Here is a 23,356-nt window from a genome sequence, read left to right on the forward strand (position 1 = left end):
TGCCTGGTTGTGGGCGAAAGATTACCTAGGTGCCAAGGCAAGAGACTGAAGGCACAAACTGTTTCAGTATAATAAAGAACATAGTTAGAATAAGAATAGTCATAATACAAATTAGATATAGAGATGATCATGGACAACTATCAATTATTTTTATAAACATTAATCATTAGCTTTTAATATTACTCTTTGTTACATTACTAATACAATCTAGGAATAACCAGCGAGTATAGGGTCAGGTGCTGAAGGGGCATTGTGAGAAGTGACCTAGAAGGCAAGAGGTGAGCCCTCTGTCACGCCCCCCATAAGGGCCACTTGAGGGCTCCTTGATCAAGAGGTAATGCCAGTGTCTGGGAGGACACCCATTACTTAGCAGACCGCGAAAGGGAGTCTCCTTTCCTAGGAAGAGTCAGGGAACACTCTGCTCCACCAGCTTCTTGTGGAAGGCGGGATATTATCCAGGCCTGCCCACAGTCATCTGGAGGCCTAAACCCCTCACTGTGGTGCTGCACTTCAGTGGTCACGCTCCTTGTCCATTTTCATGTTCCTCCCGTACTCCTGGTTCCTCTTTGAAGTTCGTAGTAGATAGCAGATAGCGGTAGAAGGAATAGTGAAAGTCTTAAAGTCTTTGATCTTTCTTATAAGTGCATAGAAGAAAACCCTGATGTATGCTGCCTTCTCTCTCTGCTTCGGCTACCTAAAAGGGAAGGGCCTCCTATCCTATGATCACGTGACTTGCTTCACCTTATCACTTAGAAGATTCACCCTCCTTACACTGCCCCCCTTGTCTTGTATGCAGTAAATATCAGTGTGCCCAGCCGTTCGGGGCCACTACCGGTCTCTGCGTCTTGAGGGTAGTGGTCCCCCAGGCCCAGCTGTTTTGTCTTTATCTGTTTGTCTTGTGTCTTTATTAATTACAATCTCTCTTCTCCACACACAGGGAGAACACCCTCTAAGCCCCATAGGGCTGGACCCTACACCTGGTTAATTAAAAAAATTTTTTTTGGTAGAGATTCGGTCTTCTTGTGTTACCCAGACTAGTCTTGGACTCTTATAGACTCATAGTGGAACCACCTTGGTGGTCTTGGATAAGATCCTGGGGAATTCTCTGATTACCAGGCAGAGACTCTTTTTCTCTTTCCTTGCTTTCTCCCAAGCAAATGTAGTCTCTCTGTCTCTGGGCGGAGCTGTCTGGAGCTGGGGGAGGGGTGACACAAGCACTCTTGTGGCCACCACCACTGGGACTGTCCTGGATCAGACTTGAAGACATCACAGCTCTGGGTCTCCCCCAGGGCCCATGGTAACCACTACCCAGTTATTTCTTATGTTGTTCAAGGCCTTAGGGCTCTGCAATCAGCAGATGGCAAAGCCAGCCAGGCCTGTGTTCCTCCTTTCAAGACAGTGATTTTACCCCTGCCCTGGGTGGGTGCAGAGATGCCATCAGAGAGCCAGGGCCTGGAGTCAGAAACCTTAGGAATCTACCTGGTCCTCTGTTCTACTGCAGCTAAGCTGGCATCCAAACCACAAGACAGAGTCCTTCCCGCTCTTCCCTCCCCTTTCCACAAGTAGAGGAGTCTCTCCCCATGGCCACCACTGCCCCAAGCTCATGGCAAGTACTGCCTGGCTACCCCCAGTGTTCAGTTGGGGCCCAAGAGCTCTTCAGTCAGCTTGGGGTGAATGCTGCCAGTCCTAGGACTCTCCCTTCAGGGCAGCTGGCTCCCCTCTGGCCCAGGGCAGGTCCAGAAATGCCATCTAAGAGCCAAGGCCTGGAATTGGGGACCCCAAAAGTCTGCTTGGTGCTCTACCCAACCGTGGTCCAGCTGGTAACTAAGCTGCAAGACAAAGTCCCCTTTACTCTTCCGTCTTTTCTCAAACAGAAGGAGTCCCTCCGTGTAGCCACCATAGCTTGGAATGTGTTGGGTCACACCTGAAGCCAGCATGTCTCTGAGTCTCACCTAAGGTCCACAGCAACTACTGCTTGGTTGCCACTGCCAATTATACAGGGACCAAAGGTTCCTTAGTTAGCAGGTGATGAAATCTACCAGAACTAGGTCCTTTTCTTTAAGGCAGTGAATTCCCTTCTGGCCCAGGGTGTGTCTAGAAATGTCATCTAGGAGCTAGACTCTGCCTGGTACCCTGTTCCACTGTGTCTGAGCTGATACTCAAGTTGCACAACAAAGTCCTCTACTCTTCCCTTTACTCTCTTCAAGCAGAAGAAAGGAGTCTCTCCCAGAGCTGCAAGCTATGCTGCCTGCGGTAGGGGGAAAGGGTGGCACAAGCAGTCCCTTGGCTGCCCCATTGGTGTCTCACTGGGTTGTGTGCTCTGCAAGTCCATTGGCTCCAAGTCCAGTACAGCACCAGAACTTGCCCAGGAATTGCATTCTTTGTAGCCTTGACTGCCTTACAAATTTATTTAAGACCCCAGAGCACTTTAGCCTGCAGAGGCGCGACTTGACAGAACTCAGGTTCTGACTGCTGAGATACGCGATTCCCCCTGGCTAGAGCCGGTCTAAGTGCTTCCTCCATGGGTGCTGGCTAAGCTCTACCTGGCGTTGCTTTCTGCTGTGACAGAGCAGCACTGAGTTCCAGTGCAGGCACAGATTCTCCCTCTGTGCCCTGCAGCTACTGCCAGGGGATGGGGAAGGGGTGGCATTGACAATTCAAGACTGTCTTTCCTATCACCGTTAGTGTCTCTAACAGTGATGTGAAGTTGAAATCAGGTACTGTGATCATTCACCTGAGTTTTGGTTCTTAGGAAGGTGCTTTTTCGTGTAGGTAGTTGTTCAATTTGGTGTTTCTGTGAGGAAGATGATCAGAGGGTTCTGTTTGGCTGTCTTCCATTGGATTTTTCTGTGGGTTTAGAAATGAACATTTTCTAAGTTCAATTTCTGTTTTCCAGTTTGCCTGGGTTTCATTTTTGGATAGGCCCTTTTGTCTCCTATATTCATGTGCACATCCTCAGGGTTGGCCAGGAGTGTGTGAATAGCAGGGGCCTCTTTGTCTCCACTGTGTACATTTGGCCAAGAATATGTTTGTCTCTATCTAGACTGCTACGACAGGCTAGTAGAGCCACTGTTAACCCTCTCCTGCTGGTCACCCTTCAGAATGTCACTTTAGTTGACAGTGTCACTGGGTATAGGTGTTGCCTACCATGTCCAATCAAAGGAGTCTCTTTTAACCGTGACAGAGAAGCTGCCAGTCTTCATGGTCTGTCTGCCGTAGAACCGCCATGCTGACTGAGCTGGGCTAGGAAGTGTTGGGGCTAGTCCCAGAGCAGAACACCATAGAGTCTCAGTGTTCTTACCTGAAGTGCAGCTGTTTTTCAAGCATAAAATGTTTCTCAGGTTGATTTCCAGAGCACCGAAATGGTTGTTTTATCATATTTGTCCAGCTTTAAGATTGCTTTTTAAGGGGGAAGATTTATCTATTTTCTTCGCTCAGCTGTAGCTGGAAGATTCTACTCTTCATGTGCATTTGGTTGCCTTGAGATTGTCATAAGAAATAAATACATTTTTGTTCTATCTAAAGAAATTCCTGAAGAAAATCTCTAAAGAAAAAAAGTTATTATATTTTGTATTCTTAAAATTAATTTTGAAACAAAAAACTTTATATATTATCACATGCATGGGTAATACATTGCTATTATTAATCTTACTTTGCTGGTGAAAAAAGAGGTCTTATTAGGGGATTTGCTTGAGCTTATACAATGGGTCTATAGAGTTTTTCAGTGGCTTATAAGCTAACTGAGGGCAATTCTGAATGGGAATTCCCAGGACAGTTTTAACAGTGACATTATGTCAAGATAATGTTTTTGAAATGGCAGCATTTTAGGCCACTTTTAAAAAGGATGTTACTCATTTAGTTAAATGAGAGTTGATACATTATGCAAAGTAGATGTTATACAAAGTAAAGCAGAAACTGAATTTCTTTGTGCCTGAAATTGATATGAATCCACTCATTGCATTCTTAAAAAGAAAAAAAAAAAGACAATGACCCTAAATGTATACTTCAGTGTATATTTTGGGTTAATTTTGCTATTCACTATAGAAATTCTAGATTTATAAAGGTTTAGGAAAAAGATACTTTCATCAGTGTTCTGAAGTAAAAACTTTGACTTGAGAAAATAGATACATGGATATGCTAAGTAAAAGAGGACAACACAATATATTTAAAATTAATCTCAGTGGCAGACTAAAATTCTATTGAGTTAGTGACCAAAAAAATGTAACTGATATTAAGTCGATGGATACTCAGCTTCATTGGTTAGCATAGTCTTTCTTAGCAGTCTTTAGAAGCAGACTGCCTAGATTCAGATCCCAACCCTGTCACTAATTGGGTGACCTCTGGCAAGTTACTTAATCTCTTTTGCCTTATTTTCTCATCTATAACGTAGGGATGCGATAGTATCTATCTCATAAAGTAGTTGTGAAGATTAAATGAGGTAATATATACAGTGCCCTTAGAATAGTATTTAGCACACAAGAATCAGTGAACAGTCGTTGTCATTATTTTGTACACCGGAGGGTGGCAAACCTTTTCTGTAAAGGGCCAGATAGCAAATATTTTAGACTTTGTGGGTGAGATGTTCTCTGTCACCACTACTTTGTTTTTCTGGTATGAAAGCGGCTATAGACAATCTGTAGCTGAATAGGCATGGTTGCATCTTTTACAGAAACAGGCAGTGGACTGGATTCAGTTTGTGGGCTGTAGTTTGCCAACCTCTGATTTACAGGGCTATAGAAGATTATTGTTTTTCTTTCACATAATAGTCTGGGCATAAATGACATCAGTCCAGTATGATGACTCCATGGAGTCAGGGACTCAGGCTCTGATTTTATTGCTCTACTAGCTCTAAGTTCTTGCTTCATGACCCAAGTTGATTTCCACCACATCCACATTCCAGCGGAAGGAAGGAAGGAAGGAAGGAAGGAAGGAAAGGAAGGAAGGAAAGGAAGGAAGGAAGGAAGGAAGGAAGGGAGGGAGGGAGGGAGGGAGGGAGGGAGGAAGGAAAGGGGAAATAGAGGTTATGCCATTTCCTATTAGCAGTGGTTCTCAGGACATTTAGCAATACCTGGAGCCATTTTTGGTTGTCACAACAGGGGCTGGAGTTGGGGAGTGGAATGTGCTACTGACATGTAATGGGTGAAGACCAGGGATACTGCTAAATTTATCCTATCATGTCCAGGAAACCCCTTACGACAGAATTACCCAGCCCAAATATCAGTAGTGCTGGGATCAAGAACACCTATGTTAAGGGAACAACTAGGAAGTTGTAGAAACCACTTTTGTTCACATCACAGTGGCTAGAACTTTAGTTACATGGTTATATCTATTTTGCATGGAAGGCTGTGAAATGTTGCCTTTCATCAGGATGGTCATGTCCGCAGTAAAAATTTCTTGCTTTCTTTGCTTTCCTCTCCCTCCCCCCTCCCCTCCCCTCCCCTCCCCTTCCCCCCTGCCCTGCTCCTCTCCCCTCGACTCCCCTCCCTTTCCCTTCTACCACCCTCCCTCCCTCCTTCCCTCCCTTCCTTCTGCCCTTCCTTCCTTCCTTCCAGACATTGAGGGCCATTTAGTAGTCTGTGGCACTTTTTTCCCCCAAGATTACCTGATGAACATGGAATTAGAACTGAGGTAGTTAATTGAATTATGTTAATTGCTAATATCAAGGTATGCATACATAGATTTATCATAATCCAGAGGACTGGAATTTTCTGTTTTTCAGGACATTTTTTTCTACTTAACAGTGCCGGAAAAAATATTCCCAAATGTTTCTTCTTTGGCCATACCTCATTTTTAGTGATCTGTTAACATGTTAACCAGGTACAAGAGCAATTGATTAGGTACAGTTTTAAATGGAAATTCTTATTGTTTTAAGAGTACAGATGCTTCTCAACTTAGGATGGGTTTATTGGGACACAACTCCATTGCAAGTAGAAAATATAATTAAGTCAAAACTGAACCATCATAAATTGGGGACCCTCAATGTTTCCAAGATTCCTAGTTTATACATTATTCCTTAGAGTCAGTTGTTCTCATTCATCCTCATAAAAAGAAGTTTCTTTTTCTTTTTCTTTTTTTTTTTTAAAGGAGTTTCTTTTTCTTTGTAAGACTGAAGCAGGTTAGAAAATTTAGACAACTAGAAATTAATTACCCATTTTTTCCTAGAGTGGAATAGTTCTGTAGATGACTGATTTTTACCTATCATATATGGATTTTTAAAAAATGCTGTTATTCTAGGCTGGGCGTGTTGACTCATGCCTGTAATCCCAGCACTTTGGGAGGCTGAGGCGGGTGGATCATGAGGGCAGGAGATCAACACCATCCTGACCAACACGGTGAAACCCTGTCTCTACTAAAAATACAAAAAATTAGCTGGGCGTGGTGGCACGCACCTGTAGTTCCAGCTCCTCGGGAGGCTGAGGCAGGAGAATCGCCTGAACGTGGGAGGTGGAGGTTGCAGTGAGCTGAGATCACGCCACTGCACTCCAGCCTGGGTGACAGAGCGAGACTCCATCTCAAAAAAATGAAATTAAAAATTTAAAAAATGCTGTTATTCTAAGAGTAACCCAGTTAAGGAGTGTGTGTGTGCGCGCGCGCGCATGTGTGCGTGCGCATGCATGTGCATGTGCATGTTTGGTGAGGTATGGTACCTTGCTTTTTTCAACATATTCTGATTACTCATTGAAACCTCAGCTTTACAATTTGTAGTTGTCTGATTTTTTTTTTTCTTTTATCAGTTACTTTTCTGGGCCTTTGCTTTCCTATTTGCTCTAGGATTAGGGTTAAATAGTTTTTAAGATTACATCTTTTTGTGTCTTTTTTTGCCTTATTTGGTTATTGATTGATTGACAGGGGCTCACTGTGTCACTCAGGCTGGAGTGCAGCAGCATGAACACGGCTCACTGCAGCCTTGACCTCTTGGGCTCAAGTCATTCTCCTGCCTCAGACTCCCAAATAGCTGGCCCACAGGCGCTCACTACTATGCTTGGCTATTGTTTTTTATTTTTGTAGAGACAGGGTCCTACGCTCTGGCATTGGGACCTTTTTAAAAGTTCCCCGGGTAATTCTAATGTTGCCTAGGCTGGTCTCAAACTCCTGGGTTCATGCAGTCCTTCTACCTCCGCCTTCCAAAGTGCTGGGATTACAGGCATGATCTGCCACATCCGGCCTCTTCTTTGGTTTCAATTGAGCATTTCATATGATTCCATTTCCTTTCCTCTCTTAGGTTATCAATTATACTTTTTCTTTTTTTTTTGAGACACAGAGTCTCGCTCTGTCGCCCAGGCTGGAGTGCAGTGGCGCGATCTCGGCTCACTGCAAGCTCCGCCTCCCAGATTCATGCCATTCTCCTGCCTCAGCCTTCCGAGTAGTTGGGACTACAGGCGCCCGCTACCACGCCCGGCTAATATTTTGTGTGTTTTTAGTAGAGACGGGGTTTCACCATGTTAGCCAGAATGGTCTCGATCTCCTGACGTCGTGATCTGCCTGCCTTGGCCTTCCAAAGTGCTGGGTTTACAGGCGTGAGCCACCGTGCCTGGCCTCAATTATACTTTTTTTTTTTGAGACGGAGTCTCGCTCTGTCGCCCAGGCTGGAGTGCAGTGGCGCGATCTCCACTCACTGCAAGCTCCGCCTCCGGGGTTCATGCCATTCTCCTGCCTCAGCCTCCCGAGTAGGCAGGACTACAGGCGCCCGCCACCGCGCCCGGCTAATTTTTGTATTTTTAGTTGAGCGGGGTTTCACGGTGTTAGCCAAGGTGGTCTCAATCTCCCGACCTCGTGATCTGCCCGTCTCGGCCTCCCAAAGTGCTGGGATTACAGGCGTGAGCCACCGCGCCCGGCCCAATTATACTTTTTAAAAAACCTTTTTTAGTAGTTGCCCTGTGCAGTATACATTTTACAGGAAATCTAAGTCCACTTTCAAATAGCACTCTATCGTTTCATGGGTAGCACAAGTGCTTTATAACAGAATATTCCTAATTCCTCCCTTACAGTATTGTCATTTATTTCACTTATGCATAAGCTGTAATCATTATATACATTGTTGCTGTTATTATTTTGAAGAAATTGTTGACTGTTAGATCAATTAAGAATAAGAGAAATAAAAGATTTCATTTTATTTTCATTTATTCTTTCTGTAATGCTCTTCCATTGTTCATGTGGATCCAAGTTTTATCTTCTCTTAACATTTCTTGCAAGGCAGGTCTGCCCACTGCAAAGTCCCTCAGTTTTTATTTGTCTGAGAGAAGTACTTCTCCTTTACTTTTGAAGGATAGTTTTTCTGGATACAGAATTCTAGGTTTGTTTTTTTTTTTCTCTTGACACTTTAAACAGTTCACTCCACTCTGCTTGATTGCATGGTTTCTGAGATGTGGGATGTTAATTCATACCTTTGTTCCTCTATAGGTAAGGTGTTCTTTTTTCTCTGACTTCTATCAAGATTTTTGTCTCCCCTACCCAGCTCAGTGTTTTTAGTGAGCCTGTGCTCCTGGGCTGTCACCTGCACAAGTGCTTCTTGGTTCCCCCTCAAGGTGAGACAGGAAGGCTTGATGGGACTGAGACTGGGTATCTCCCTTCCCATAGATGGGTTAAGTTCTGGTAAAACCAAGGTGATTAAGCCCTGATAAAATAGTTTCCCTTGAGGGTAAGTTTTCGTTAAGGAGAATAGAATGCTCAGGGCATATTTCAAATTAGTTACTTTTTTCTTTCTCCTGTGGGAAATTAGGGGAATTTTCTCCTGTCTATACCCCGAGAACCTTGTGGGGCTGTAGGAGGTAAAGCTCATCCAACCCATCTAAGTGTATGAGTCTCCCTTAGACTGGGTCCCCTTGGGGTTTTTAACTCTCAAACTGGTCCACACTGAGCCTCCAGGCATTTGTCAATTACAGTTTAAGTTTTTACACCCCAGTACTGACTCCAGCAATAGTCTTCTGCTGCTGGGCATCTGCTCCATTAAACTGTAAGTCTGTCTTCCTGTCTACATTTTTGGAGGCATGAGTTTGCCCTGTGACCTCAGTCTCTGATGTATCTAAGAAGAATTGTTGATTTTCAGACTTTTTTCCTGTTGTAAAGACAGAAGTGACAAGCTCCTTACATACGGAACTGGATAAGATTACATCCTGAAATTCCTTTACCTTCTGATGTCCAAAGCTTTTCCTGTATAGATGATCTCTTGATGTCCTGTTTATTAGCAAGATAGTGGCCCTGACTTACACTGTTATTACACCTCTGCCAGCAGGGGTAGTTGTTAGATGCAACAAAATTCAAAGGCCTGCTTGCCAAATAAACTTTCATGAGACTATTTGGGCAGTTTCACAATGTTTAGTCCCTTTGACAGTTGAGGAAAAACTGCTGTCTCTTTGACCCTCTGCTACCCTCGTCACGCCACCAAAAAGGAGGCCTAGCACTCTATTTGGACTCATTGGGCATTAGACAGTATGTACCTTACTTGGGCATTCTGTCTGGTCCTTCATATCAGCTAACCTGTAAATCAGCATCCTTTGAGCGGGGCTCTGAGTATCAGGTTGCGTTGGAACCTGTCCAGCTATCTGTGGCGCGGTCCCAGGAACCGCTATAACCCTAATGACTCCTTTGAACACTGTGATAGATGTTGTAGGTACATACAGGTTCAGGATTGTTATTTTCCTGGTGAATTATTCCTTTTGTTCCTATAAAATGACATTTTTACTCCTATAAAGTGACCTTTTTACTTCTATAAAGTGACCATTTTTACTCCTAGAAATGTTTTTGTTTTAAAGATAATTAGATCTTATTTGTTGTAAAGACAATTAGGTCTTAAATGTTTTATAAAGATAATTAAGATCTTATTTTACTATAGCTATACTGTCTAACCTTTGGTAAGCATATTTTTCATTGTGGCCTAATCTTTCAAGGCTCTTTTAGGGGGTTTCAGTTTTAGCTCCTAACCTTATATCGGCCCAGTGCCATGTTTTCTATTACCTGTGGATTTGAAAACCTGAGCCCCCTAGCCATTTGGCCAGTTTCGCTTTTCTGTCTCCCAGGGCTTACCTACTGCTCTACCTCTTAAGTGTCTCTTTCATTTCTGAACCTTGAGAATTTTTTCTTTACTTTGCATCTAGCTGTGTGATATTTTTCCCCTAATTTATCTAGCATCTCTTTGTGCTTGTAGCTAGGGAAGGGTGTGTTTTGGGTCAAGGGCCTATATAGTAGTGATGAAAGTTTGTCTTCCAATGCACAGTTTGCCATTTAGCTGGAATGGGAATTCTCTGATATTTTAAATCATAGACTTTCAGCCTGGGCTGCATATTGGAATATGGGAAACTTTAAGAAGTATTGATACCTGGGTCCACTGCCAGAAATTTATTTAATTGGTTTGGAGTGAGGCCTTGGCATTGGGACTTTTAAAAGTTCCCTAGGTAATTCTAATGTGCAGCCAAGGCTGAGACCATTACTTAAACTTTAGCAGTAACCAGCTCTGTAATACACTGATACCTAGGCTTAGGAGAAAGTTGTTGTATTGGGAAGCAGAGGCAGATATTTTTAGTATGTCTTGCTACTTCTCATATCTTCAAAGTCCACTTGTGATTTCAGGTGGATTTGTATGTCAGCCCTAGTGGATTAGGTAAAGTAATTTTCCTCTATTTCTACTGTGTTTTCTCTTTGACTTCTAGGCTTTAGAGGTTTTGAGTAGGATGAATAGGTCTCTAAATCAGACTTTCCTCTCTGTATCTACCCAAATATTTTTCCCATTAGAGAGGCTGGCTGTAACAGAAATGTTGGATATTTTTGTCAGTTTAAGATGCTTAAATGTAGTGTGTTTATAGCTTTGGTTTTGATTCATTGCTTTTCTTGACCTTTTTCAAGTTTTCCATAAATGGTGCCTATTGATGAGTAATAAAAATGTTATGGGCAGAAACTTGTGTTCTGTATTAATGAAAAGTCAAGCATGTCTACGATATTCCTTTTAATTTTAGAAGGAATGTGTAACTTTGGGGCAACAGTGACATGTGAGAAATGACATTAAGCAGTAAAAAGCAAAACTCTTCTTGCTACTTAAGAGTGGATGGAGGATTTAGCTTTTGGAGCTGCTGGTTTGCTTGATACTCTTTGTGGCCGAGTAAAAAAGTTCTTTAACTGGGGACTATATTGATTTCCAGATATTTAGTTACAAATCTTTTCCTTGAAAGGTTAGTTGTCCTGTTTTGAGGGCAGGCTGTGGTGTTTTTTATTGTCCAGTTAATTGTGCTATTCTGCTTTTACTCCTGGAAGCTAGTCTACAGATTACACTTTTGGTTTCAAAAGGAAACATGGATTGATTATCTGGGGAATTGATCAGGAAAAGTAGTCATTCAAAGTTTAGGCTCTGCTGAAAATGGATTATTGTCTCTTCATTTACGAAAGACTTGTAAATGAAAAACTTGTAAAACATGATTTGAGTAAGTAATATGTATATATGGCTTTAAAAATTCAAACAGCACAAAATGGTGTATGGTACAAAACAAGTCTTCTCAGCATCACTGATGTTAAATTATATTGATACCATATGCCTTTCCTATGATGTGATGAAAATGGCACCTTACTTTTATGGTTTTCCTTACAAAATCCCCTGACACCAATCTAACCATGAGAAAAACATTGTATATATTCCAGTAGAGGGGCATTCTACAAAATACTTGACCATTACTCCTCAAAACTGTCAAGATTCTCAAAAGCAAAGAAAATGTGAAAAACTCACAACCAAAAGGAGCCTAAGGAGACATGGCCGCTGAATATAATATAGTGTGTATCCTGGGCAGGATCCTGGGACCGAAAAAGGACATTGGGTAAAAACTAAAGAAATCTGAGTAAACTGTGGACTTTATCTAATCATGATATATGAATACTGGTTCATTTATTGTAGCAAAAGTACTATACTAATATGAGATGTTAATAATAAGGGAAACTAAGTGTGAGGTATGTAGGAACTCCTATGCACTAGCATCTCAACTTTTATGTAAATCTGAAACTGTCCTCAAACATAAAATATTAAGTCTTCTTCCTTTTATGAATCCACAATACCCTGGTCCAAAGGGAATCACTTGTTGCCATTTTCTTGTGACTCCTTTGAGAGATATTTTCTGTCAGTATAAACATAATGTATGTCTCTGTGTCATGTTTTTCTTTTAAAGAAAATACAAATGGCCACATACTATATTTAGCATTCATTTTTCACTTAATAATGTATTTGGAGATAGTTCCATGTCAACATGTATGTTCATTAGTATTCATAGTAATTTATAGTTTAGGTGTATAACTGGTCTCCTTTTGATGGATAATTAGATTGTTCCCATTTTTTACCGTAACGTATTCGTTTATAACCCTGACGTTTGGAACAGAGTTAGGAGGTGGGGAGTGGGGATTGGGGAAGCAGGGAGGGAATAGTCTAGTATTTTTTAGTGTTTGGTTGGCATTTTTTCTTTCTTATTTTATACACTACTTTCTTTTTTCCCCCCCGAGAAGAGGATTTGAGGCAGGTCATCTCCTCAATGGTTATATAATATTTGTTACAAATTTAAATAGTTATTTAAATCTATTTGCAGAATAGCTCCTCCTATTTGAATAATGCCACCTATGTACTAATAATAATGCTAAGTAAGTACAGGTGACTATAGTAGTATATTAAGATACAGGCCCAGATATAGTTCATGGTGAAATACAGAAGGGAGACAGACCTAGAAATATGATCATATAATACACCTTGCTAACATTATAGTACAGCCTTCTGCAAAAACACAGAGGAGGGAGTGACTAAACTATATTTTCTTCCCCCATTGGGTTTTAGGTGAGCTCAGAAAAGGGAACTGGAAGTTAGTGGTTGACTCAGTTGGATGATCTTTGTCACAGAGGAAAGAGAATGTCCTCTATTCTCTTCTGTTTGTAGTGACTAGAATCTGAGACTAGATTCATGGAGTAAAACAGACTGGCCTGCACTCTGCTTAGTCAGCCTCTGGGAGAACTACCTATAAATTGCTTGGGTTTATAAGCAGTACAAAATACTCAGTAACATGTTTTCCTTATGCTTCAGTGTATATTCAGGAAAGGCGTTGTATACCGTGGTATGATGCTGCTTCTGCACAGTTGTGAAACTCTTGTTCATTGTTTGCCAAGGAATGGTTATATCTAAACATGGAGGAAAACGGGGACAGGAATAGGATGAAGTGCTATGCTTTTTACTGGCTCCTTTTCATGACAAGACATTCTTCCATGAGCAGGCCTCGCTTTTCTTGTGTAGCTTCAAGGGCTGCCTTTCTTTTGCTTATTTGATTACGTTTACTTTTAATTACAAAATGACTGTATTCCCACAAGTTATTCAAATACTATTCCCTAGACTTCAATTCCATTAATCTCCACAAAAATCCCATTTGGCAAGGGAAAGGGGTGTGTTTGTGCAACATTAATGGTGTCGTATAAAATGCACTAGTCTCTTATTTGATTTGTTCATTTAATAATGTATGTTAGCATTTCGTGTCACAACGTGTTGATTGACATTATTCCATGGATGTAATAGAATTAATTTAACCTTTCTACTGTTGTTGGCTGTTACTAGTTTTTGTTTTTTATTACGAATAATGCTGTAGTAGAACCCTCTTGTACTTTCCTTATAAATTGTGAGAGTTCTAGGTTATCAAGAGATGGTTTTGCTACTCTTAGGATTTGGGGATTTTAAATTTTGCCAAAAACTTGTTTTTGCTGGAAAAAAACTCAAAAAACTAAGTTGTAGATTTGAATGGATAGTATAATATTGTTTACATTGGGAGAAAATCCCAGATATGTCATCGGTATATATTCTATTAACCAGACTGATAACTGTTGAAAACTTTGGAGAGAGTAAGTACTTAGATTTGAGAATGATGGTCAAAGGGATTTTGGCTTTTTTAGTTGTGTTTAGGTTTTCAAAACAAGAATGTTTTTATATATTACTTGTTATGAATAGTTAAAACTATAGAGATGCCTGAGTAGTTTCTATCTTTTTGTTACGGGCATAGAATATTCCCTGTTTTCAGTTGCATACTGATGATTTTAAAAATTTGATAATTCATTGGGGTGTAGAAAAAAATATTTCAAAATGTAGAATTAGGCGAGGGTCACATTCTTTGGCCACTTTTATCCCAATCAAGAATATTTAATCACTTGTGTTTTCCAGATATTATCATAAGAACCTTTCTAGCTTTCTTTTTAATGTTTGGGTTCCTAGTACCAGTAACTAAAATTTTGCTATTAGTCTTAATATCCTTTAATATAAAATAGAACATTTAAATATTGCTAGTATTACATGAATATAGTCAACAATTGCTTAAATTATGTTACTTCAAAGAATAGGTATTTTTTGATACATAACTTTTTTTTTTTTTTTTAAAGAGATGTGAAAGCTGGAAACATTCTTCTTGGAGAAGATGGCTCAGTACAGATTGCAGGTAATGATTAGTATTTCTTTTTATTTGATGTAATGGTCAGTAGAACCACATTACTTATCTTTTATGTTTCCTGAATCAGCATTCTCTCCTGTTCGCTGGACCGTCTCTATTCAAGATCCTCTGTTAACACATCATAGGATGCCACCGACTCTCAAGATACCTTCTCATACTCATCCTTCATTTCTGCTCTTAGACATTTTTTTCTGACCATTACTTGTTTCCTTCCAGCTATCTGCCTCTTACTTCCATTAAGGTCTTCTGCTATGGGTTCTCGTAGCATTCTGTACTTTCCTTTAAAGGAAAAGTAGTCAAGGATCTTCATTGTGTTTAAGAATAAATATGTTGTATAGAGACTATACAGAGCTGCTTCTGTCCTGGGGGAAATGGAGTATTTGTCAATTAGGAAAAAATGCCTGAGAAGTAGAAGTGCACTTTTGGCAGTTTCAGAGCTGAAGGGATAAGAGTTGCAGTCCAGGGCCTGCCAAAAGTGGCTATCCTGATGAAACACCCCCTCCTCCAGGCTGAGACTCCAGAACGACTGTACCCAGGGATTGTCTAGCAAGCAGATCATCTGAGAAAACCTCAGCTTGGTCCCAGACTGCTAGAACAGTCAGGTGTTTGGCAGGAGGAAGATAATCACCCAAATCTTAAATTATTTCTTCATCTTTAAGAAGATAATTTAGGCGAACATCTTCGTGTCCATGAGGTAAGGAAATATTTTAACCAAGTCACATAAAGCTCTAATATAAAGGGAAAGATTGATAAATTTGACTCCTTTAAAATTAGCAAATTCTAGTTATCAAAAGAGGAACAAATGGTTTATTACTATTAACAGAGTAAAAAGGTAAACCACAGAGTAGAGAAGATATTTGCAGCATGAATAATTGTTAAAGGGCTCAAGTGTAGAGTGTATAAAGAACTCATTGAGAAAAATAAAAAAAAAAACTAAAAAAGTGGGCAGAAAACTGGCATAGGCACTTCCCAAATGAAGGTATCCAATTATAAATGTAGTAAAAGATGTTCAAGCTTACACTAGTAACTTGTTAAATGCAAAGTAAAATCACATTGTGATAACACATTAAATTGATTGGCCTGGCAAAAACATCTTGACAGTACTAATTGTTGATGTAGGTGTAAAGCAAGGAAAAAAGTCTCATTTCTGATGATGGGAATATAAATTGGTACAACCATTTTATTACAATTGAAGATATGCATGCTGTAAGACTTTGGCTCCTAGGTGTATAGCCTAGAGAAACTCACCCATATGTGTGCCACAGTGTTCATAATCATGACAAGTTTGAAATAATCCCAATGCCCTTTATTAGTAGAATGGATAAATAAATTGTCGTTAATTTATATACTGGAATACCTTTTTTTTTTTTTTTTTGTGACAGTCTCGCTGTGTTGCCTAGGCTGGAGTGCAGTGGTACACTCTTGGCTCACTGCAGCCTCTGCCTTCCAGGTTCAAAGATTCTTGTGCCTCAGCCTCCCAAGTAGCTGGGATTACAGGCATGCACCACCCCACCCGACTAATTTTTGTATTTGTAGTAGAGACAGTGTTTCTCCACGTTGGCCAGGCTGGTCCCGAACTCCTGGCCTCAAGTGATTCTCCCACCTTGGCTTCCCAGAGTGCTGGGATTACAGGTGTGAGCCCAGCCTGTATACTGGAGTACTATATAATGATGAAAATGAGTAGAACTACAGCTACATACAAAAGCATTAATAAATCATAAAAATATAGGAGATGGAATGGACATGGGTTTCCTTGTCTAGTATGAGTGGCACCATGGCCTGCCACCTGCACAAAACAAGAATTTGGGAACAACTTTGCCTCCTGGCTCAGTCTTTTATTTTTATTTTTTTGTAGTGGTAAAATACACATAACATAAAATTTACCGTTTTAACCATTTTTAAGTGTATGGTTCTGTGGCATTAAATACATTCCTGTTGTGCAACTATCACCTCCATCTGTCTTCAGAACTAGTTCATCTTCCTTGACTGAAACTGTACCCACTAAAAAATAATTCTTCATTCCACCTCTCACCCCAGCCATGGGTGACCACCATTCTTCTTTTTGTCTCCATGAATTTAACTACTTTAAGTACCTAAGTGAACTCATACAGTATTTGTCCTTTTGTTATTGACTTTATTTCATTTTGTATAATGTCTTTAAGGTTCATGTTGCAGTGTCAGAATTTCATTACTTTTTAAAGCTGAATAATAATTCTATTGTATTTATATGCTGCATTTTGTTTATCCATTCATTCATCAATGGGCATTTGAATTGCTTCCACCTTTTGGTCATTGTGAATAATGCTGCTGTGAACACAAGTGTCCAAATAGCTGTCTGAGTTTCTTGCTTTCATTTCTTTTGGGTATATCCTCATAAGTAGAATTGCTGGATCATATAGCTATTCTATGTTTACGTTTTTGAGGAATTGGCCGTATTATTTTTCATAGCAACTGTACCATTTTACATTCCCACCAAGAGTGCACAAGAATCCAGTTTCTTCACATCCTCACCAACGCTCGTTAGTTTCTGGGTTTTTTGTTTTTTCAGGTGGTAGCCATTCTAAGGGATGTAAGGTGGTATCTATCCTATTGTGGTTTTGATTTGTATTTCCCTATTGATTAAGTGATGTTGAACGTTTTTTCATGTACTTATTGGCCATTTGTATATCTTCTTTGAAGAAATAACTCCTTAATTCCTTTGCCCATTTTTAAATTGGAGTGTTTGGTTTTGTTGTTGTTGTTGAATTGCAGAAGTTCTTTATATATTTTGGATGTCAATCCCTTATCAGATGTATGATTTGCAAAATATTTTCTCCCAGTCTGTGGGTTGCCTTTCATTCTGTTGATAGTGACCTTTGATGCACAAAAGTTTTAAAATTTTGATTATCTACTTTTTCTTTTGTTGCCTGAAATTTGGTATTATATCTCAGAAATCATTGCTAACTCCAGTGTCATGAAGCTTTTCTCCTATGTTTTAAGTGTTTTATAGTTTAGGGGCTTCTAGTTTTTTCATACCTTATTACAGATAACACTTATTTTAATGTATTATAATTGCCTGATTCCACCTTCTGTATTAGAAGTTGCACAAATGGGGGGACATTTTCTTCCTTGATCATTACTTTTGATCCTGTCACATAGTAGGCACCAAAGTTCACCTTGTACTTTAATTGAAATTTTGTTAACGGAGGAACTAAATGATTTTTTTCACATCGAAGTTACTCTTTCTCTTTAGTTGGCAATTTAAAACGAAAGGCAAATGGCATTTTTGCTCTTTGGTTTCTGTTTTTAACTTTATGGTTGGATTGATTATGTCTCCGTGGCATTGTGGCTGTGCAGGTTATTTAACAAGAATATTTTGGTAAAGTGGATATTCTCACTTACATTCCTTAGCTAAATGTTTTAACTAGTCTTCAGGGTTCATTTGGAAACAAGCAGAGGTATACCAGCTGAAGATACAAAAATTCTGGATCATTATTAAGTTCTGGATTTAAAATTCTGACTATTTTAAAGCTACTTGAAGGTTTTTAGTAGGTTTTAAAAAGTAAAAACTCTTCATAATTGAACCTAAAAAATATGTTGTATATATATAAGCTGTTTGAGTCTTTATCATATTTAAGTATTTTAAGGCATGGCTTTGCCTCTCTGGTTAGTGATAAGAATACCTAATACTTGTTGAGTGTTTAGTATTAAAATATATTACAGGGACTGCTCCAAGTATATTATTAACTCATTTAATCCTTAACAACAACCTTGTTAGTAAGTACTGTTGTTGCCTCCTTTTTACAGATGAAGAAATTGTAGCACAAAGATTGAAAATACCTGCCCAAGTTCAACTGACTAGTGGCAGAGCTGAATGCACTAAATGTACTTTTTTCCCCTTCAAATGCACTTCAAATTGTTTACTTTGTTATTGTTGTTACAAATGGAACAACATTTTAAAATTCTTAGATATTTGCCAGTTTAGGAGTATTGAAAACTGTTATGATGATGATGATGATTATTATTATTATTTTAGAGAAAGTGTCTTGCTCTGTCACCCAGGCCAGAGTGCAGTGGTATGAATGTGGCTCACTGCAGCCTCAAACTTGTAGGCTCAAGCAGTCCTCCTACCTCAGCTACCCAAGTAACTAGGACTACAGGTGCCCGCCACCACGCCCAGCTAATTTTCTATTTTTTGTAGAGATGGGGTCTCACTGTGTTGCCCAGGCTGGTCTTGATCTCTTGGCCTCAAGTGATCCTCCTGCCTCAGCTTCCCAAAGTATTGGGATTACAGAAATGAGCCACTGTGCCCAGTCAAGATTATTATGTTTTTTTTTCATAATTCTAAGTACATTCAGACAAGATTATTGTTTTTAAAACTGTACTGTATAGACTTGCTATTTTTAAAACTACTGTATAGACAAGCAATTATTTTAAATAATTGCTTAAAAATGGCAGAATTCATAGGCTTCTGAATCTGGAATTTTAAAGTTTGCCATTCTGAAATTATCCTTCTCACAATCGGGTTGTCCATAATTTATTGTATTTTCAAATTTATTTCTAATTTCATAATTTCTGTTTTATAATTTTATTTTCAATTTGAAAATAGAATAAATTATGGACAAATACACACTCATTTTACATAATGCAGAGTATTCTGGAATGGGCACAAAACAAAAGGGGAGTCAGAAAAGGTATGTAAAAGTTGGATAAGTTGTGCCTCAGTATATTAGTTAAAGTTCTTTTGGTTGTATTGGGAATTATCAGTGACTGACTTAACAAAGCAGGAATTTTTAAAATACACTAGGAAGTACACAGAATTAAAAAAATCAGCTGAACAGCTAAGCCTCAGAATAGGCAGGAACCCAGTTGTGCTGGTGACCTTCAGGATGCTGTTAGCATGGCTTAGCTCCAGTGACCCTTAATTTCTTTGTCTTTCCATTCAAGCTTCACATTTCTAGGAGACTAAGATAGGCCTACCTTGGATTAAGGTGTCTAACCCTGGCTCAAATCAGGTATGCCCAGGGTCAAGGTGAGAGAGTACAGATACACACCCAGGGCTATTTACAGAAAAGGGGGGATCATGGTGAAGCAGGCAGTCCTCCTTATCAGTGACTGGTACTTTGGCTTCAGCATTGTGGGATAAAATCTTTGTAGAGAAAATCCTGAGGCTTAGAGAGGTGAACTAAGTTTACCCATGTCATACATCTACTAAGAGGTGTAGTTAGGATATGTATTTAGAATTATGAACTCTAATTTATTTGGGGCTGAGTTCTTGAGAGCTCTTTGAATACTAAGCTAAAAAGGTTGGATTTCATTCTGTAGGAGTTTCTGAGCTGAAAGGGCCATGTCAAAGTGATAATTTAAAAATGAATGGATGAATGAATCCGATAGTGGTATGTAGAATGGATTAGAGCAAGGGGGAAAATCTGAGAAGATGATGATATGTGGCAGTGGAGAGGAATGGAGTGAGGCACCTGCTAAGCTATGTCTTTTTTGTTTTTTTGTTTTGTAAAGATGAGGTCTCCCTATGTTGCCTAGGCTGTTCTTGAACTCCCAGGCTCAAGTGAGCCTCCTGCCTTGGCCTCCCAGAGTGTTGGGATTATAGGTATGAGCCACTGTTCCTAGTCTAAGCTATGTCTTAATTTAGTCAAGAAGTTCAGCAAAAAGATAAGAAATTATCATGCTTTTTATTTATATATAGGATGGTCACTACATTATATTGTTTTCCTATTCATTTATGATAGTTGATGCACTTTAAATACCTTGCTGTTGTATTCTATTTCAGACTTTGGGGTTAGTGCTTTTTTAGCAACTGGTGGTGATATTACCCGAAATAAAGTGAGAAAGACCTTTGTTGGCACTCCTTGTTGGATGGCACCTGAAGTTATGGAACAGGTACCGTGTCTTTTTTCAATTTTAAATGGGTTAGGGCTTTGTTTTAAAACTCAAAAAACTTAATAGTGTTTGCTTTTCTTTGGCATACCAGGTTAGCTTTGGGAAACATGTCCCTGTTCCTTGGGTAGGATTTTAGTCCACCCTTGAAAACAAAACAACAAAAACACTCTAGAACTTTGCAAAGGATATATGAAACTCAGCAATAATATAATTGAGGTTTGTTTTAATAATTTTATTAGTACAAATTATACCAATTTTTACATACAGATTTATTGGTTTAATGATTTCTAAATTATGTCCAGTTTTGTTTCCTAAGCCTCCATATAATTGTTTCTAGTTCTTAATAGATGCTTCACATAAATGCCTTATAGGTATATCAAACTCAGTATGCTACAAACCGAATTCATTTTTACTCTGTTTTAATCACCTGTATTCACCCTGTTGGTGAGGGAAGGATTCCCACTGTAAAGTTATAGGAATGGCTGAACATACAACACCTGACACTGGACAGATGAGATTGACAGCTGTCTATTAGTCACATATACTCATAGCCTAGGGGAGGAGGATACTGCATGCCATGCAGGACCAGCAGAGTTGCACTTACTAACAGAATGAACGAGAAGGGGCTTTGGAGACAGGCTTTGTAGTACCAGCAGATTGCGATGCCCCTTGGTTTCCATGAGAAGATAAGACTGGCTGACAGGGAACCGAAATCTGCTTGTCGGGCAAGCAGGAACTGTACCTGGTCCTTTGATAAGGAGGATTGTTGGACTAGGAGACATTATCTGCAAGAGCAGAGTGGGGAGGGGAACTTGTACTTAGGTCACTAGAGGCCCTTCAGTTTTACCAGATGGCAAGGCAGCACATACTATAGATCCTTAATTTTAGGTCTTACACACTACACACTCCCCAAACCTATTTCTCCTATATTGCTTAGGATAGAAAATTAAAATTTATAGCCATGTAATGTGCTGGTGACAGTATATAAGTAGAGAAATTTGGCAACATATTCACTGTAAAAAGTTTAAAAGTATTCACAACCTTCGTTAACTTTTTCATTATAGAAATTAAGGTAGGCCGGGCGCGGTGGCTCAAGCCTGTAATCCCAGCACTTTGGGAGGCCGAGACAGGCGGATCACTAGGTCAGGAGATCGAGACCATTCTGGCTAACACGGTGAAACCCCGTCTCTACTAAAAAATACAAAAAACTAGCCGGGCGAGGTGGCGGGCGCCTGTAGTCCCAGCTACTCAGGAGGCTGAGACAGGAGAATGGCCTGAACCCGGGAGGCGGAGCTTGCAGTGAGCTGAGATCCGGCCACTGCACTCCAGCCTGGGCGACAGAGCGAGACTCCGTCTCAAAAAAAAAAAAAAAAAAAAGAAATTAAGGTGATAATACCACAATACAGATCCTTTGGAAAACAAAAAAGCTACCGCACTACAAAACATTTTGTTTTAATTCTTTCTAATATTTTACTGTTTGTAAAAGTTTCAGGACGTATGAGCAATTTTGTGTTTTTTTTCTTCATGTTTTATCAGAAATGTTTTTTATATTTTCACATAGAATTAATAAATATTGCTTTTAATTGACTGTAATTTTTAAAATATATCATACTTAACAATTTCTTCACTGTTGGTGAACATTCAGGTTGTGTATTATTACCAAATATGTTTAGAGTTTGCCTACTTTATTTTATTGGTTTAAAGCTTATGAACACTTTCATTGTTCTTGGTACACATTAGAGGTAGCTTTTTTGTTTGTTTATTTTTAGAGACAGAGTCTTGCTCTGTCACCCAGTCTGGAGTACAGTGGTGCCATCATGGCTTACTGCAGCCTTGAAGTCCTGGGCTCAAGCTAGCCTCCTGAGCAGCTGGACTGCAGGTGTATGTCACTGCTCCTAGCTAATTAAAACAGCTTTCTTTTTGTGGAGATGGGGTCTCACCATGTTGCCCAGGCTGGTCTTGAACTCCTGGCCTCAAGCCCACATCATTCTCCCACCTCAGCCTCTCAAAGTGCTGGGATTACAGGCAGGAGCCACTGTACCCAGCCTCAGAAGCTAATTTTTTTTTTTTTTTTTTTTGAGGTGGAGTTTCGCTCTTGTTGCCCAGGCTGGAGTGCAATGGCATGATCTCGGCTCACCACAACCTCCACCTCCCAGGTTCAAGCGATTCTCCTGCCTCAGCCTCCCAAATAGTTGGAATTACAGTCACGCACCACTGTGCCCGGCTAATTTTTTTTTTTTTTTTCTTTTAATAGTGATGGAGTTTCTCCGTGTTGGTGAGGCTGGTCTTGAACTCCCAACCTCAGGTGATTTGCCTGCCTTAGCCTCCCAAAGTGCTGGGATTACAAGCGTGAGCCTCTGTGCCTGGCCAGAAGCTAACTTTTAAAAGTCCTTTTGTGCTGGTAAAAATAATGATGCAAATCTGTTTTGCAGGTCCGAGGTTATGATTTCAAAGCTGATATTTGGAGTTTTGGAATTACAGCAATTGAATTGGCCACGGGGGCAGCTCCTTACCATAAATATCCACCAATGAAGGTGAGGCTTGTATTCCAAATACTACCCCAGCTCAAGTCCCAGTTCCTTTTCAGAGCCATTTGCAAGTTTTTAAAATTTTTTTTATTGTGGTAAAATACGCAGATAATAAAATTGACCACCATCTTTAACCATTTGGAGTATATAGTTCAATGGTATTAAATGCATTCATAATGTTGTGCAGTTGTCACCACCATCTTTATCCAAGCTCTTTTCGTTTTAAAACTGGAACTCTATACCCATTAAATAGTAACTCTTGATTCCCATTCTTAGCCCCTTGGCAATCATTTTTGTCTCTATGATTTTGACTGCTCTTAATACCTCATATACGTAGAATCCCACAGTGTTTATCTTTGCTTGGCTAGCGTAATGTCCCCAAGGTTCATCCATGTTGTAGCATATTGCAGAATTTTCTTGCTTTTTAAGGCTGCATAATACCCATTGTGTGTGTGTGTGTGTGTGTGTGTTAAGAAGGTAACCATCTACAGCATATTATTTATGTGAAAT

At 39.7% G+C, this 23,356-nt stretch overlaps 1 protein-coding gene across 1 annotated transcript in view; it reads left to right on the top strand.

The window, feature by feature from the left end:
• LOC105480198 (oxidative stress responsive kinase 1) overlaps positions 1 to 23,356 on the top strand; it is a 93,823-nt gene that overhangs the window by 38,102 nt on the left and 32,365 nt on the right. The window contains exons 5-7 of the mRNA XM_011738749.3: positions 14,374 to 14,429; positions 20,209 to 20,318; positions 22,751 to 22,852. Of these exons, the coding sequence (XP_011737051.1) occupies positions 14,374 to 14,429; positions 20,209 to 20,318; positions 22,751 to 22,852 (268 nt within the window). The remainder of the gene's footprint in view (positions 1 to 14,373; positions 14,430 to 20,208; positions 20,319 to 22,750; positions 22,853 to 23,356) is intronic.

Source organism: Macaca nemestrina, chromosome 2 (genome assembly GCF_043159975.1).
Source record: "Macaca nemestrina isolate mMacNem1 chromosome 2, mMacNem.hap1, whole genome shotgun sequence".
NCBI classification, from domain to species: Eukaryota; Metazoa; Chordata; class Mammalia; order Primates; family Cercopithecidae; genus Macaca; species Macaca nemestrina.